Raw genomic sequence first — 16,954 nt, 5'->3', positions numbered from 1 at the left:
CAAATACGAAAAACAGAATTATCCTGTTAGCCTGTTTTGGCTACAGGAAGTGTGTTCTTAACTTGCTAAGTGATTGTTAATTAGGTATGAGTTGGGGTTTATGTACATGTTTGACCCTCTATATTAAAATCAAACCCTGTGTGAGAGACAATATTCAGATAAATTCAGACATGTAAATAGCCTGTGGTTGTGCAGCACTTTATCAAGTCTGGAGGACCCAAAAGCGTTTCTCACTACATTCAGTCATTCACTGAATACAGCACTATCAATGTAGCACACTGGTGGTGCTAAGCTACATCATAGCCACAGCTACTAAAATGTATTCATCATCTTTGTAGTGTAATTGTTACACTTTGGGGGAAAAAAACGCTTTAGAAGCATCATTCATTGTCTGCTATTAAGGACATTTGTCCTCATGATAGGTGGATGTAACCTTCTGACTGAAACTTTCCCAGATTAGTTTTTTTCCTGAGTTTGATCTGTTTCTTGTTCTCTCGTAGGTATTTCATTATTTTCTCTCTCATAGAAGGAGAACTGTGAGCTCCTCTCTGCGATGATAATGACTTGAGATCTAATTAGAAACATTAATCAACTGTCATCCTGCAGACTTGCAATCTGTCCTGCATCACTCTCTGGTGTTGGGAATATCTGTTTAGCTTTTGCCTCATTATTCATCTCTAGTTTTCTTTGATAGGAATAAACTTTTAACAGGGTCAGGACCTGATGACGCTCTGATTGGTTTAATGATGTCTTCATACGAGTTAGCTGATCTGTGGTGCAGACCATCTTTCATTTCTGCTCTCGTAGAAGTAAACAGAGGCTGGATTGTTGAAGTTCTCCTGACCAGTTTTTCTGTTCAAACCTCTGAAGTACCTGATAATTATTGCCGCAGTAAAAACAGTTTTGTTGATTTACAAATTCTCTTCTGTTTGTTTAATTCACCCTTCAAAGGTGCAAGAACAAGCTATACCCTGATAATCTTCCTCGCACCAGCGTGGTGATCGTATTTCACAATGAGGCTTGGAGTACACTACTGCGCACCGTCCACTCAGTTATTGATCGGTCTCCACACACACTGCTGGAGGAGATTGTCCTGGTGGACGATGCCAGCGAGAGAGGTAAACTCATACACACACTGCAGATAATTCCTACAGTGTCTCCTGTTTCAGGCTTAGCCTGTTTTTATTTAGCATTACTGTATATGTTTTTTGTAGTGTGTGTTTGTGTAACTAGTCAACATTTACATGTCTGTGTAGGGCTGTGTGTGCCAACCCTCACTGGGCCATGCTGGTAATCCCTGTTTGGGGGAGATTAGGTCTTTAATTTGCCAGCCGCAGGGATTACACTGTTATAACCCACCATTCCCCCCCCCCACACCCCAGCTGCAACCATAGCAACGATGCACCTTTTGAGACCTCGAGTTTTAATGTTGTGGAACAAGGGGGGAGTGTTTGTGCAGGTAGAAGGGATTCAGACATCCATGCCAAGGCACACACACACACACTGGCAGCATATAACATAATCACATAGTTTCCTTTGATCTCTGGTGCTACAAAGAGCTCAGCTTGTAATCCAAATGCTTAGGAGTTTGTTTCATGTTTGCATATTTTTTGCATAATATATTTCTGTATTCGGTGTGTTTGTGTTAGATTTCCTGAAACGGCCGCTGGAGCAGTATGTCAGAAAGTTAGAAGTGCCTGTCAGAGTGGTGAGGATGGAGCAGCGGTCCGGACTCATCCGCGCTCGCCTCAAAGGGGCTTCCATCTCTACCGGCCAGGTGTGTGTGCACGTCTGGTCACCTATTGCTCCATGTTCTGTCATGCTGTAACTACAAACTTCCATGTGATTTATTGTGGGGGTTATTTGATTGATCAACATGTTGTAGTGTGTTAATAAGGAAGGAAAAAGCATACAACATTTTTGACATTTTTGACAAATAAAATGTTAAATCCATGCATTTTTATTTTATTCAAAAACTGTTCTGTTACAACATCAAAGGTCTTCTTAGGAAACAAACTACTTCATGAAGACCAAAAGGCGCAGCAGACACGTCAGGGAGAAAGTTGTGGAGACATTTAATCCAGAGATAAATTCTAAAAAGCACCGTTTTATCTTTTCAACTTTAAGCATAGCAGGACATAATTATCCACTAAAATTGACAGGCCTAGTAAGTGATACTTCTATCTGTAAAATGGCACAGAGGACTATGGTAACTCTGGAGGATGTGCAGAGATCCACAGCTCAGGTGGGACAGAATGTTTACTCCACAAATCTGATCTTTTTGTTTGAGTGACAAGAACAAAAAATATTGATGAAGAAACCCCATAAGAACAGCTAATAGAGGCTGGGGCAGGTGTTCCTCTTTTAGTAAAGACCATGAACATAAACACGGAGCCTGATGTACAGTGAAATGATCTAAATCATAGCATTGGAATGGTCCAGTCAAAGTACAAATGGTGGTTCTGTAATGGTTCTCAGAGGGGCTGAATACAAAAGCAAAATGACTTTTGAGATTTGTCTTACAGGTACAAAATTTTAAAAACCACTAATCATTTTACTTTTACTTCCCAATTTGGTTCACCTATCAATCCCACATGGTTACACATAACATGCAGTTAAAATGAATTATTTGTGGCTTTAGCGTGACATAACATGGCAAAGTTTAAGAGCAATGGCTGTTTTTCCAAGATAGTGTATGTGATTTTAATTATCCCGTGACCTGCATCTGATGACTGTCTGTTTTTCTGCTGGGTTTCCAGGTCATCACCTTCCTGGATGCTCATTGTGAATGCACCACAGGGTGGCTAGAGCCTCTGCTGGCCCGCATCAAACAGGACAAGTAAGGCCAAATTACAACAGACGCATGGACACAACCACCAAGTGTTATAAAGAATCTGTAAGCTGCTGCTGCTGAGCCTGCAGGGGGCTTGTCCTTGTGTTTAGTTCATCGTTGTCTGCAGTTTTAAACCCTTGTTTACTGCTTGCCATGAACTCACAAACATCTACAGACATCTAAGGTTTACTTAGCATTTAGAAATCCCATTATCCGATTTTTGTTTTGCTTGTATTTGGTTCAGTAGTTGAAAAGCAAATAGTAGCATCTTGCATCTATTTGCCAACTGTGCTTCATTCTCTCTGTGCGTCGTGTGTTTGAACATTGACCTGTTTTGTTTGTCTGATTGCTCCTCCAGGAAAACAGTTGTGTGCCCCATCATCGACGTCATCAGCGACGATACGTTCGAGTACATGGCGGGGTCCGACATGACATACGGAGGCTTCAACTGGAAGCTCAACTTCCGCTGGTACCCCGTACCCCAGAGGGAGATGGACCGCCGCAAAGGAGACCGCACGCTACCCGTCAGGTGTGGGAGCCGTACACGCCACAGCTCCTCTAGTAGATTTTCACTACTGGAAATCAGGCTGTTTGTTCTGTTTCTGTGCAGCTGAGTCTGACCTCTCTGCTGAATCATGTGTGAAAAGATTTTCCCTAAGAGACCAAATAAAATAGCCAGACACTTCAAATCCTTCTTGCTTTCCATTCATCAGCTATTTGGAGTAACACACCCCATAAGCTTTAATGTTGCTGACAGGCATTCACAGTTGTGTGAAGCAGTTGTATGTAGCAAATCAATTGGACATGTTTAATCATGAGATGCTTTCAGGGCAGCAGCACAGAATGAACGCGCTGAACTTTGTTTTGCAGCTGAACTCTTTGTCGCTTTATTATTCCTGTTGCTTTGCCTCTCACACTTTAGACCTTGAAGCAGAAATCAGGAGTTTATTTCTTGCTGTCTGTCATCTGCGCTTCCTGCTCTTGTTTCTAAGCTTACTTGACGCCACTTTTCAAGGTCACTCAGATAATATATCTTATGTAACTTGCAGCGCCCTTGTTTTTGCTTGTTTTCCACCGTTCTGCTTAGCAGAATTTTCCTAAGGGTGTATCGTAAGTGGCCTAAAATGTAGAAAAATGGGTCGCGGTGTCAGGGCAGAGAAGATTATTTCACATTAGGAGACGAACCCCATTCTGTCACACAGAAGTGAGGCTTTGTTACTTAAAACTGTTTGTTTTTCTTATTGAAGTGAGACGACACTAACCAAAGAAATATCGCTGATGAAACTGTGAAATGTCTCACTTTGATTATAAAAAAGGTTTATAACTTCCATATAATCCCATAAAATTGAAAAGTCACTAAACAAACAGCTAAACTATGTATTTCTGAGGTTTGGTGACTATTTATAAGCATCACATTCTTGTCTGTAATTTGTTCAACTTCCAAAAAATCCTTAAAATGTAAAATTGTCACAGACTTCCAAACCACTAGAGGAACGATTATCCACAAATAGAAAAACCATGGATCAAGTGAACCTTCCCAGGAGACTCCGACTCATCCAGAAGATCACAAAAAGGCCCAGAACTTCTAAAGTACCGTAGTTTGCGTCTGCTCAGATAAGCTCAGCTTTCATGATGCAGCTGGAAGACGGAGAAAATGGCATCAGTGGGAGACTTTCTTGTTGAAAAACTAGCCAGTTGTTGACCTGTGGCTTTATAATATTGACCTTTTACTGTTAAGTAATTTCTGTAAACCTGATCACTTTTCCACCACAAAAGTAAAAATATGTTTGTTTCTGTGGCCTAGTTAAAGCCTTGTCATAAATCAGAAGTAAATCAATTCTGCAAGAAGAAGGGGAGGATTTATAAACCAATAATAATGCAGAACGTGTTACTTAAAAGCTGAAAAGATCTTCTTTCCAGTAGCTAATCCACAGAAAATTGTAGCCTTTGTTTTTGCTGTTGCAGTGTGACGAGCGTCATCAAAGTCTAAATCTCAGCAACTAAAGTCACAATTGTTTACAGCAGCATGAAAAAGAAAAATGACTTTGAGGCTTTCTAATACAAGAAATATTAGTATCATGCTACTGTGACTCCTCCAGACAAGAATAATAATCTATTTCAGTTCACACTGCAAAGCCTGTCTCTGTCTGGAGTTTTTGTGGTCGTTTTATGCTGCCAGCATTTGTGGACATCAGTGTTTTGATAAGCGGAGGGCTGTAAAAGCCGCTTTTATGAACGTGACAGACTCTGTTTGGATAAACGGCTTTATTCAGGATCAGAGCTCCCCTTTAATTTAGTGCCTGTTGTTTGTTTTACTGTTGTGTGTTTGAATCTCATAAAAAAAACCTCTGATTTAATTTTGCACTGAAGAGTTTGCAGAACTTTGTGTTATTTGGTGAAAGGAAGCCCTTCAATATACTGTCTTCACCTCTTTACACTCCCACAGTTGCTTTTTTAACATTAAAATCTTCTTTAATCTTTTTCTTTACCAGCTTTTTATTCTCCAGCCATTTCGTTTGGGTTTATTTCTGTGGGATGTATTGTTTTTTTGTTTAGTTTTTTTTTCAACTGAATTTAGGATGTTAACTGAAAGAAGAAAACAGGCCTCTTCTATGGAAAAAAATGAAGCTATTGTGTTACGGGGTTGTGAAGGGGAAGAGAACTGAGGCCATTAAACATTGACACAACCATCACAACACCAGAGGCCGCAGCAGAAGAAAGAAGACAAATGGAAAATAACAGGAAGACAGTAAAGAACAGGGGCTGAAATATAAAGCTCTGATGGGATCTGTAGATACTGAGTGACCTTTAGAAAACAGGCTGCTGGGGAATGAAGTGACACGAACCAGCCTCACTCTTTAATTTATTCCTCTCTCCAGGACTCCCACCATGGCAGGCGGCTTGTTCTCCATAGACAGGGATTATTTTCAGGAGATCGGCACGTATGACGCAGGCATGGACATCTGGGGCGGAGAAAACCTGGAAATCTCTTTCAGAGTGAGCAAACGCAGCCAAGTAGCATGACTCCGTTTTTCACTGTTCTGGCACAACTTCTGGACGGTTCACGGTGTCATCCTGACTGGATCTCAGACTCAGCTAGAGCACAGACTCCAGCGTTTCAACAGTCAGTACATGTAGCTTAGGGCTGAAGCGATTCATCAGATTATTGACACAATCGTCAACTAATTTGGTAATCGATTAATCGCTAACTGGAGTGTCAGACTAAAAAAATGCCATTTAGTGAAAAAAGAAACATATTCTGAGCAGTAATTAAGCCTAAACTGTACAAAGATGTAAATATATTTTACACTTAAGATAAAAACATATTTTTATGTAAATATGTTTTATCTACACGTGGTTCAAATTTATTAAAGGAAGGATGATATTGCATTAATTTTAGGCACAAAAAAATTTATTTTTGTATGTAGAAAATGAATTTAATTACATCTTTTAATGTATTCATAATATTGTATAAAAAGGGCTTGTGGATTTTAAATGGTTAAAACCTGTAGAATGTGCCATGTCTTTTTTTTCTTCTTTTTTTTTTATTCAATGAATCATCAGAACAATCAACAGATTAGTTGATTCCTAAAATAACCATAACTTGAAGCCTTAACATGGTTTACAGCATTTTGCAAACCTTTCCCTCACAGATCTGGCAGTGTGGAGGGACTCTGGAGATCGTCACATGCTCTCACGTGGGCCACGTGTTCAGAAAGGCAACGCCCTACACGTTCCCCGGAGGAACGGGGCAGATCATCAACAAGAACAACCGCCGCCTGGCAGAGGTCTGGATGGATGAGTTCAAGAACTTCTTCTACATCATCTCTCCTGGTGAGTCATGCGATGCGGGCGTCTCTGTGTTCATTAAGATATGCACGCAGGAACTCGTGTGTGGAGGTTAATCTCTGTGGCAGGTGTGATCAATCCATTAACCTGGTGACGGTGTGATACTGCGGTGGTGGGGGGGCGAGCGGCGCAAGATGTGTGGCCGCAAGTAATTTCATGCTACAGAGGATCTATTTACCTGAACACACAAACACACACAGAAAACGGGGAGGCAGCCCAAAAGTAAAATGACAGAAAACTATGTTTTGTCATTTTTGTTATTTTTTTTATGACAAACTAAATCGTTCTACTATACTACTGGTCCTGTAATGGTACAATATGTTGTGGCCAATATGACCTGATGAAAAGTTTTTCTCTCTGATTCTGATTCGAGTCGTTTAAAATTAAATATTTACCTCATTAGTGTCAGTCAGAAACTTGTACAGAAGTTATTAAAATCCATACAACCTTGAAATCCTTCAACATCTGTCGTCTTCTCTGTGGCTCCAACACCTGAAACTTTAGCTGAGTAAACTTGCTGCCATGCTTCTGTAGTCTTTGCTGGGTTTTTATGATCTTTGATTTTACAACTTGGGATATGTTTGGGCAAAGAAAACGTATGGAAAAATTTATATTTTCGCATTTAATTCCCAATCCTACCAGCTAACAGCTTTATCGAGCCGTTCATGAATCTGTTTTTCCATCCATCCTGTTTTTTCTTCCAGTCTTCCTTCCTGTCCGTGGTTCTTATTACATATTTATGTAATATCTACCAGAAGTCCTTCACATACTTTACAAATGTTGTTAAAAGTGCATTGAGACCTGAAATAGTACGAGTGTAAAAAAAATGACTGCAAGTGGGAAATTTTGATATGAAAAATGCGAACTCTGACCTTGAGAAATAGAGGAACTGTTAGGTTTGTTAATGCTTTCAATTTCTGTTTTAAAATGGTTTCAATCCACATTGAGGTTTCTCAAAAACAAGTTGTTCTCTGTTGGAACAACCAGTTCCAACAGCAGTGCTGGGTGGACATGACACACATCCAAAAGCAGGAGGATCAGCACAGATACTGGGAGCTAAATGTGGTCAGAAATGCGTGTTTAGGACCTTAAGCTGATCCTTCTGATCAGACGCAGTCTCTAATTTATCCCAGATAATAAATTCAAAATATTCAACCAAGAGATTATGTAGTCAGTTCCTTAGCGACAGATAAGCCATTTGTGCAACAGGCTGTGAAGACATTTAATGTTTCCATATGACTTACAAATTCTTTTTATTTTATAACTTGTTCTTATGGAAAATTATATTTTTTAGAAGCAAACCAATAACAGCATGATATTTGCTTCTCTAATTATTACCGTTTGAGCTCTTCTCACGACACAGTCAGTGGTATTTCTCACTAGACCCAATAAGTTGTCAAAGACAAAAACAAAATCATTGGAATAAAACAAATACATACATATAGAACAGTATTGTATCGCAATATTTAAGGCTCATTAGAATAAAATGGAGTTTTACAGTCTCCAGTAGTTTTTTACTCTATAAATTTACTGCATTCTGACCAAAGCACTAAAAGGTGCTCATCTTTTTAACTCTTTTACTCAAAGTTGATAAAGAAAATGGACTGGGTGACCCGATGAAAGGTCAAATAGGTTACTTCTCTGCACCGATTGCTTAAAGTAGTGCTACCTGAAACGAGCACAATAATTATTTTAAAACATAAACACAGTATTTGTGATGCTACGTTGACGGTGCAACCAACAGTGCAAGACTTATTTGAACCCCCCCAACAATATAGTCGGTTTATCATAGTTAATTTTTATTATCAGAGAATGATAATAATACAGTATTGTTGACAATATTGTACTGCTTACCCACCTCTGCTTAAGAGGCTATTAGATTTATTTCAGTTTGTGTTTTTTAGGAGATGTTTTCAGTGTTTTATGTCTAAAATATCCAAGTTAATGCAAAGCAAGAACATTACATCACCGCCGTTGGCTCAAACCTTTGAACCGGCCCAGCATCGTGGTAACTCTCCAGGTTTTAGCTCTGAACTGCGCGATGCCATCTGTGGAAAGCCAGCCTCCTCATTAAAATAAGAACTAGTGACACACGTGTGTGTTTTACATGTTTGTTAAATGCACTTAGTTAAAAACTTACCAAACACGCACACGCTTACACACACACAGGCACCCATGCAAACAGAAACAAAAGCATTTCCTCTCCCTGATTGGCACGGTGACTGGGAAACAAACACGAGGTTGAATTTCCAGCGTCAGCTGGCATGGAATGCTGCCGGGAACCACAGGAAGCTGTTCCTGCGGTCAGCCGACAGTTATACAGTCGGCAGTGAAAAGGCTCATTGGACTGTTAATATTTTATTACTGATTATTAATGTATCAGTATTTTAACAAGCGAGACAGGAGGGAAGTGTGGAAAAGAGGAGCTGAAGTTAAGACAGTCCTGATATCCCGAGGGATGGACGGGAGCTTAGGCTCCTCCAGCCGTCTGTCTGCATCATCAGGCTGATAGAGAGACCTGCAGAAAGGAACGCAGCCAATCACTTCAAGGGAATAGCATTCTCACCAGGTCGTTCTGATATTTGCATAGTTTTACCATGGCATGATTTCTGAACTGCTTGCACTCACCTTACTGGAAAGCAGACATTTGCCAAAAGATTAGTGCTCAGAAAACGTAATAAAGAACGCCTTCCTCTGTAATTTTGAGGTAGTGCGACGTGCTCTAGATACACTGCTTTTTATTACATCTCCGCTTTTGCACTCTCTGCAAACGCACGTCTGTAATTCTTTTTTTATTGCTTATGTTTTCTTGCACAAACATGGCAGGTCTGTCAGACTAATCCATGCTGTCATGGAAACATGACAGAATAAAGAAAGAAAACTCTGACCTCATGGATTACACCTCGCCGGAGGCTCCAGGACTCCTGTCACTCTCGCTTGTCCAAATAAAGTCATGAAAAACAGAAATGCTGGAACCCGGGTGTTTGAATGTTGTTGCTTTCAACATGACATTAAACATAAAAAGTATGGTAATAAGGTTTCTCATTATTTTTATTACTTACTTTCTTGCTTAAACGCACAGGACTTTTGCAGAATGCCTGCTTCTGGTTAAAACACTGCGACTTATAAACATATTCACATTTGTCACAACCACAAACCTACTTGAGTTTCATTGGGTTTTTATATGACAACACAACATTGTGCATAAATGTGACATGAAGGGAAGAAAAGAAATATCTGGGTTAAAAAAAAAATTAAGACGGTGAAATCGAAAACGTGCATCATGCATTTTTAATCTGCTGACTAATTCAGTTCTTTTCAACTCCGCTTTTTCTGCAAGTGTTCAGGAGAATGTTTCTACCAGCTTTGCACATCTGGAATCAGAGGTTTTTGTCATTTCTTTATGCTTAATAGCACAAACTCAGATTTAACGGGGAGCATCTTTGAATACTAATTAAAAGCTTTTCTTCGGATTCTCAACTGGATTTAGGTCTGGGCTTTGACTTGACCATTAATTAACACATGAATGTGATTTGATATAAACCATTTCATTGGAGCTTCAGGTGTATACTTTTGATCGTTGTCCAGTCTTGAGTGTTTTGCAGCTTTTCCTCCAGGATAGTTCTGTATTTAGCCACATCCATCTTCAGCTTCGTGGTACATGATGCTGCCACCACCATGTTTCACTGTAGGGATTGTGTGCTCAGTCTGTGATGTTAGTTAGCATAACTCATGACTGTATTTAATAGTCCGATGTGCCTGGATGACAAGATTTATTAAGAACACATCATGTGTTTTGTTTACAAGCAAAACTTTTCATGCAAAGTAACATTTCAGCAGTCATGACCGCCTTCTGGCAGTTTTCCGCGTTAATGCATGAGTGTCTGTGTTTGCGTCTCCAGGTGTGACCAAGGTGGACTACGGTGACATCTCAACTCGCACCGCTCTGAGACAAAAGCTCCAGTGTAAACCCTTCAGCTGGTATTTGGAGAACGTCTACCCTGACTCCCAGATCCCCCGGCACTATTACTCGCTGGGAGAGGTACGCTCACTGACGTACACGCCCACATGCACACACACAGACTGCGCCACTGTCCACACTGGTTTAGTAGGTGATCCTCACTTGGATCTGTGTGGGTTTGCCTCAGATCCGTAACGTGGAGACCAACCAGTGCCTGGACAACATGGCCCGCAAGGAAAATGAGAAGGTTGGCATTTTCAACTGCCACGGCATGGGAGGCAACCAGGTGAGTAAGCAGTTCCTGCTGTAGCAAAAAAAAAAAAAAAAAAGTCCTGAAAATAAATGTGCACAAGGTTTATTGTGGAAACAGAAACATTTTTTAGCAATTATTTACAACATAATTACCAGACTGAAGATCTTGCAGATGTAACTGTGGCAAAGGGTGATTCTGTTAAATGCTGACTCCGTGTTCTTTCACTTCCTCTTCATGACAATGAACTTTGTGTTTGTCTGTGGGATACAGTTGAAACCAGAAGTTTACATGCCACCAAAGGAAAGATACAAACACCATTTTTTCTCATTGTCTGAAGTTAAATCAGACCAAACTTCTGTTGTTTTAGGTTAGTAAGAATCGTTAAAATAATTTCTTTTTGCTAAATGCCACACTAATTGGAGAATTTGTCCGTGATCTACCTTTTAATGTCTTAAAAATCAGAAGTTTACATACAGAATAATTACTGTCCCATTACACAATGAGGGAAAGCACCGATGATGATGTCATGTCTTTGGAAACTTCTGATTGGTTAACTGACACATTTTAATTAATTGGAGGCACCTCTGTTTATGTATTTAACAGCCGTATGTTGTACACACTGCTTCCTTGTGTAACATCATGGGAAAGTCGGAAAAATCAGCCAAGACATCTGGAAGAGAATTGTGGAGCTTCACAAGTCCAGTGAAGCTGCATTAACCTTTCCAAAAAATCATACAGTACATAGATATAAACATAATAGGGAATGTCCAACCATCATTCAACTTGGGAAGGAGACAGGTTCTGTGTCCCAGAGATTAACGTGTTTTGGTCCAAAATGTACAAATCAATCCCAGAAGAAAAGCCAAAGACGTTGTGAAGACGCTGCCGGAACTGGTGAGGCAAACATGTCCTGTACCGACAGGGACTGAAAGGGAATTCGAGGCAGAAGCCATTACTCCAAAAGTAACATAAAAAGATAGATTGCAGTTTGCAAATGCACACAGAAACAAAGTCTTTCATCTTTGGAGAAAGTCTTTAGGGTCTCATGTCTCCTGGAGACATGAGGGTCTGACACAAGCCTGGAAACGCCATCCCATCTGCGAAGTACGGTGGTGACAGTATCATGTTGTGGGGCTGTTTTTTCCAACAGGACGAACTGGTGCCTTTTATAAAATAGATGGCATAATGAGGAAAGAACATTATTTGTAAATATTAAAGCAACATCATGCAGGACGTTAAAGCTTGGGTTTTTTCAAATGGACAATGACTCAAAGCAGACTGACTGCTATTACTGGTTGTTGACGTGAACAACAAGTTCGAAGGCTTTTGCTAGGCTTTATTCGTGACTATAAGTATCACACCAGCGTGTTTTATAGAGCAGTGATTGTGTTTTTTCAGTGTTATTCCATCACCTGAAATAACTCCTGTAAGCTCCAGGACTGAGTCCGATCTTCCTGGAGCTTCTTCAGGACTTTCTGAACCGAGAGCCTTTGGGAGTGAAACATCAATGAGACTAAAGCTAAAGTCAGGCAGATGCCAGCATGATGTCACAGTAAACCTGATGCTTCCTGTTAACATTTAACCCTATGAGCTCAAACTGTGGTTCTGAACCTGTAAATGAGCTTAAAATAAGCTCCTTAAAACACCGGTGTGTGTGTGTGTGTTTGTGTGACCTGCAGGTTTTCTCCTACACAGCCAACAAGGAGATCCGCACAGATGACTTGTGTTTAGACGTCTCCAAGCTGAACGGACCCGTCATGATGCTCAAGTGTCATCACCTTAAAGGCAACCAGCTGTGGGAATACGATCCTGTGGTGAGTGGGGAGAGATTTCTGACACGTTGCTCAACTTGACTGAGAGACTGGAATCTAGATGCTGTGCAACATTCAGATTAAGATTTATGCACTTGATTGTGTGGATTCAAACTCAGGATGCAAGTTTTTGATTAATGAAAACAATCAATCTAAGGTTGGTAGATCTTATTGATTGACTAGCAATTAAATGATACGTGTCAGTTTTCTTAAAAACCTGAGCGTTTCCTCGTATCAAATGAGTCGATCGTCTTAATACGCTGAATTGAAGAAAAAAAAAAACAGAATGAAATTTTAACATATTGTCAGCTGATTGTCAGACCATTTCTCTTTCCCGTTCTGGTATTGGCTCCGCCATCTTTATTTCTGTATCAATAGCTCTGGTTGAGGGTGACCTGCAGTACCTCTTCTGGATGGCAGCCAAACTACAATACTAAAAGAAGGTCTAAGCGAACGTTGTTAGTTAATCGATTGGCACAAACTTTAACCTAATAAACCATTAATCGACAATCAGTCATAAGTCAAATTAATTGTTTGCTTCCCTAATTTTAAAAATGTATTCTGTAGCTGGATCACATGTGCTCCTTTACCGCCCTCTGTCTGTGCAGAAGCTGACTCTGGTCCACGTCAACAGCAACCAGTGCCTGGACAAGGCCAGCGAGGAGGACAGCCAGGTGCCCAGTGTCAGAGACTGCACACACTCACGTTCCCAACAGTGGCTGCTGCGCAACGTCACACTACCCGAGGTCTTCTGACCACACTCCGCACACTCCCAAACGTACACCCCCCCACACACACACACAGCAGCCCAGAGCGAGCGGTCAGACGAGCGGGCATGTTTTATTCAACTCTGGCACGAGGACAGAGACTTCCCTGGAGGGGATTCAGGAGGACGGATGGGACGGTACTACCTCTGCCAGAGATCAGAGGACGGAGAGTCTTCAAGCTTCCTCAGAGCGAACAGAGAGGACTGTAGAGACTCCCTCTAAGAGACCATATCTGTTGTTTTACATTTGTTTTCTTTTGTTGTTTTTTTTAATGAAGAGATTTTAAGAGTGACTGGCTCTAGAACCGTGGAGTCGAGGTTCTGCACACAGCTTCCCCTCAGCTCATCACTTAACGTTTACTGACTGCCTGCGATCAGTGTGTGTGTGTGTGCGTGGGTGGGCGTGTGTGTGCGCGCACTTATCTGTCTGTTTGACCCGAGATGAATGTATGCTTTTAGAAGGGGGGGCCTGAACATTTGGTTTTTGCTTTCCTTAAGTTCCTGTTTGTTTTTTTATTTAATTTTATAACGGACATTGAACGTGAACTCTTATGAAGAAGGATGCATGTTGGGGTGTGTGTGTGTGTGTGTGTGTGTGAGGGAGAGAGATTACGTCTTGTGCGTGTGGACGTGTCAAAACCCCTCCCTGCAGTCTTGCAGCAGTGTATGTCCCCCTCTGGTGTTACATCTCGGTATCTCATCTTACAGACTGAAGCATCCAAGCTGAGGATTTTCCAAGGGAGGGAACGTAATATAAACAAACAAAAAAAAAAGAGAGAAAATTCAACCCGACGTCTGCCAACAGCAGAAATGTAGAGATATAGAGATATGTTTGTGATATCTTCAGATTTCTATGTCCAGTTTTTACATGCCTTTTCTGTTTCTACTTATGTCAGTAACTTTTAGTTTTTTTTTTAAGGATGTTCAACGTACAGCCAACGCACACGCAAAAAACACATCAACAAGCTACTTTATATTTATCTGATACCTTCTGCCTACCGTAGTGTTTAACCATCAGAAACTCTCCTACGAAACACTACAAAGCCACACACTCTCTGTAAAAGGCAGTTCATACAGGTGCATCGCAGTAAATAAGAATATCATAAAACATATTTCAGTAATTCAGTTTCAAACATGAAACTCTGATAGCGCAGATTCCTTTACCATGTTGACTAAATCAAATGTTACTTTTGATACTTCGGGCTCACAGCTAATAAAACCCCAAAGTCTCTGGGAATTAAAATATTATGTTGAACCAAAAAAGCAGATTTTTACAGCAGAACATTTGCTTATTCAAATCATGCATCAACGCAGCGTAGCACGGAGGCAGCCAGCCTGTGAATGAGTTCAACAGGTCGCTCCACTGGCAGCTCTCATCTCACCTACGTTGGTGTTTCTCATCTTCTTAATAACCCTCCACAGATTGCTTATGACCATGTCCTGCTGGTAAATGAAATAAACCTTTTCAATGGGAAGCATGATAGATGGGCTCTAAAAGTTCCTAATAGACAGCTGTGCTGACTTTAGACTTGGAGCAATGGACCAACAGATGACAGTAGAGTCCCAAATCACTGCTGATTGTGGAAACTTCCCAACTTGGATTCTCATCACTCTGGGAACCTGATTCCTAAATGAAATCCAAACTTTTATTTAATCTGAGAAGAGGGCTTTTTTCCACTCCTCTGAGTTTCTGAACAGCTCACGTCCTGTAGCTACTCCTCACTTTATGAATCTCACAAAAAATTATAGGTTTTACTTCGTAGTCTTGTCAAGCCTGAGATGTTTCTGACACGTTTTTCCTTCCACTAAACTTTCCATTAATATGCTTGGAACAGTCAGCTTGTTTTTAGTAATGAGCTTTTGTGGCATATCCATATGGAGGCTGTCAGCGTCGCTCTGCTACACAACAATCCAGTCAGCGGTCTTCCCTATGTTGTGGTTGGTTTGACGTAATATTATAATCTTTTGGGAAACTGAATTTTTTGGCAGGTTTCATTAGCTGAACACCGTAATCATTAAAATAAAAAGTAAGAATCACTGTGTGTAACAAGATTGAGTTACTGAAATAAATCGACTATTTATTGGTGATCTAGATGCAAACGTTTTTCCCACATCGACCTTTTTCAGAAAATACACCCCGAGAGCTTTTATTCTGCTGTGGAGTGTGTTGGATGAATCTGTGTAGGTATGAATGTGCTTCTCTTCAGTACTTCTCCCAGTTTGTCAGCTCCATGTTTACTAGGTCAAACTTGATTTTTGTTTTGTTTTTGGAAGAACCCATACAGCTGAGCGAGGGTCAGCACGTCTCATGTCTGCATATTCACTTTTGCAGCGGTCCAGCTGCTGTTAGGATGCATAAGCAGCGTTTATTTGGTGTTTTAGAAAAATTAAGCAGTGAGAAAATAACAGTGGAGCGACGAGAATATATCTGACAATATATCTGAATTCATAATCATGTCGTTTTTTGTTTTTTTTTCTTTTGCAAGTCTACCGGCAGTATTTCTACATTCATATTTCAGCCTCAGACAACTGAACCATGTCGTTATCATTTCAACCATCATACTGTGTTTTTTTTTTTTTTTGTTGTTGTTGTTTTTGTTGTGTTGTCACTCCTGCTGCTGTACGTCAGAGCTGGAGTCGTTTTGTAAAAGTTTGAAACATTTCAGCTTCCTCCAGTGGAGGAAGGGTTTACACGAAAGAGAGAGAGAGAGAGAGAGAGAGGAGGCCATCGACTGGACTTTCATATCTGAGCCTCAGAGTGACTGTGACGATGTTTTTGATAGTGAGACCGAGGGAGTGTATCATTTGTTCCCATGTCAGAGGGGAGGAGGGGGGGGAGAGAGCGGGGTTAAAAAGAACTGACATGTCCAGGCTTCCACACTGAGCTGATCCAAATGTAGAAAATAAAGGTGAAAAGGTTTACAGAAGAACTCGAGGAGTGTGTTGATTTTTCTGCGCAAACACACCACAAACTTTGCATTTTTCCAATAATTGCAGATCATCTCTGCCAACTCTTTTCTCCCACCTATGCCAAAATGTGCAGCTCCAGTCAGAAACGTGTAGTCATTAACAGCAGGAATGTCAAATTAAACTTTTGAGTTTAATGATTCATTTTACTTTTCCAGGTTGTAATGATTATCTCAGGCTGTCCGCTGTACGTCTTCCTGTTCTCTCTCTGTAACCTGTCGTCTCTGGCAACTGACAGAATAAAGGTCACCAAACCCTAAAAGCAAGAATTGGGTGCACAAGTGAAACTTGTTGGGATTTTCTCAAATCAGTAGAGTCAGTTACAGATTTAAGCTGAAATACATACATAAAGTCCAACTGATATTTAAATAAATGGTTTTCCAGCCAAGTACTCTGCAGCTACGAGGCCTGATTCTTTCTGGATATTTGATTTATTAGTTCCCAAAGCTTTATATTTGGCTCATTTTTTCAAGTTTAAATTCTCTGCAGGCATGACCCATGCTTGGCCATTTTT

At 40.5% G+C, this 16,954-nt stretch overlaps 1 protein-coding gene across 1 annotated transcript in view; it reads left to right on the top strand.

Annotated features, from left to right (window-relative positions):
- Positions 1-16,709, top strand: part of galnt1 (UDP-N-acetyl-alpha-D-galactosamine:polypeptide N-acetylgalactosaminyltransferase 1) — a 60,845-nt gene extending 44,136 nt beyond the window's left edge. The window contains exons 5-14 of the mRNA XM_032559021.1: positions 952-1,118; positions 1,650-1,777; positions 2,760-2,839; positions 3,192-3,362; positions 5,713-5,830; positions 6,487-6,667; positions 10,585-10,724; positions 10,831-10,929; positions 12,576-12,710; positions 13,316-16,709. Coding sequence (XP_032414912.1) covers positions 952-1,118; positions 1,650-1,777; positions 2,760-2,839; positions 3,192-3,362; positions 5,713-5,830; positions 6,487-6,667; positions 10,585-10,724; positions 10,831-10,929; positions 12,576-12,710; positions 13,316-13,462 — 1,366 coding nt within the window. The 3' untranslated portion in view covers positions 13,463-16,709. The remainder of the gene's footprint in view (positions 1-951; positions 1,119-1,649; positions 1,778-2,759; positions 2,840-3,191; positions 3,363-5,712; positions 5,831-6,486; positions 6,668-10,584; positions 10,725-10,830; positions 10,930-12,575; positions 12,711-13,315) is intronic.
- The last annotated feature ends 245 nt before the right edge of the window (positions 16,710-16,954 follow it).

Source organism: Xiphophorus hellerii, chromosome 3, assembly GCF_003331165.1.
Source record: "Xiphophorus hellerii strain 12219 chromosome 3, Xiphophorus_hellerii-4.1, whole genome shotgun sequence".
NCBI classification, from domain to species: domain Eukaryota; kingdom Metazoa; phylum Chordata; class Actinopteri; order Cyprinodontiformes; family Poeciliidae; genus Xiphophorus; species Xiphophorus hellerii.
This window is presented reverse-complemented; position numbering and strand designations above follow the sequence as displayed.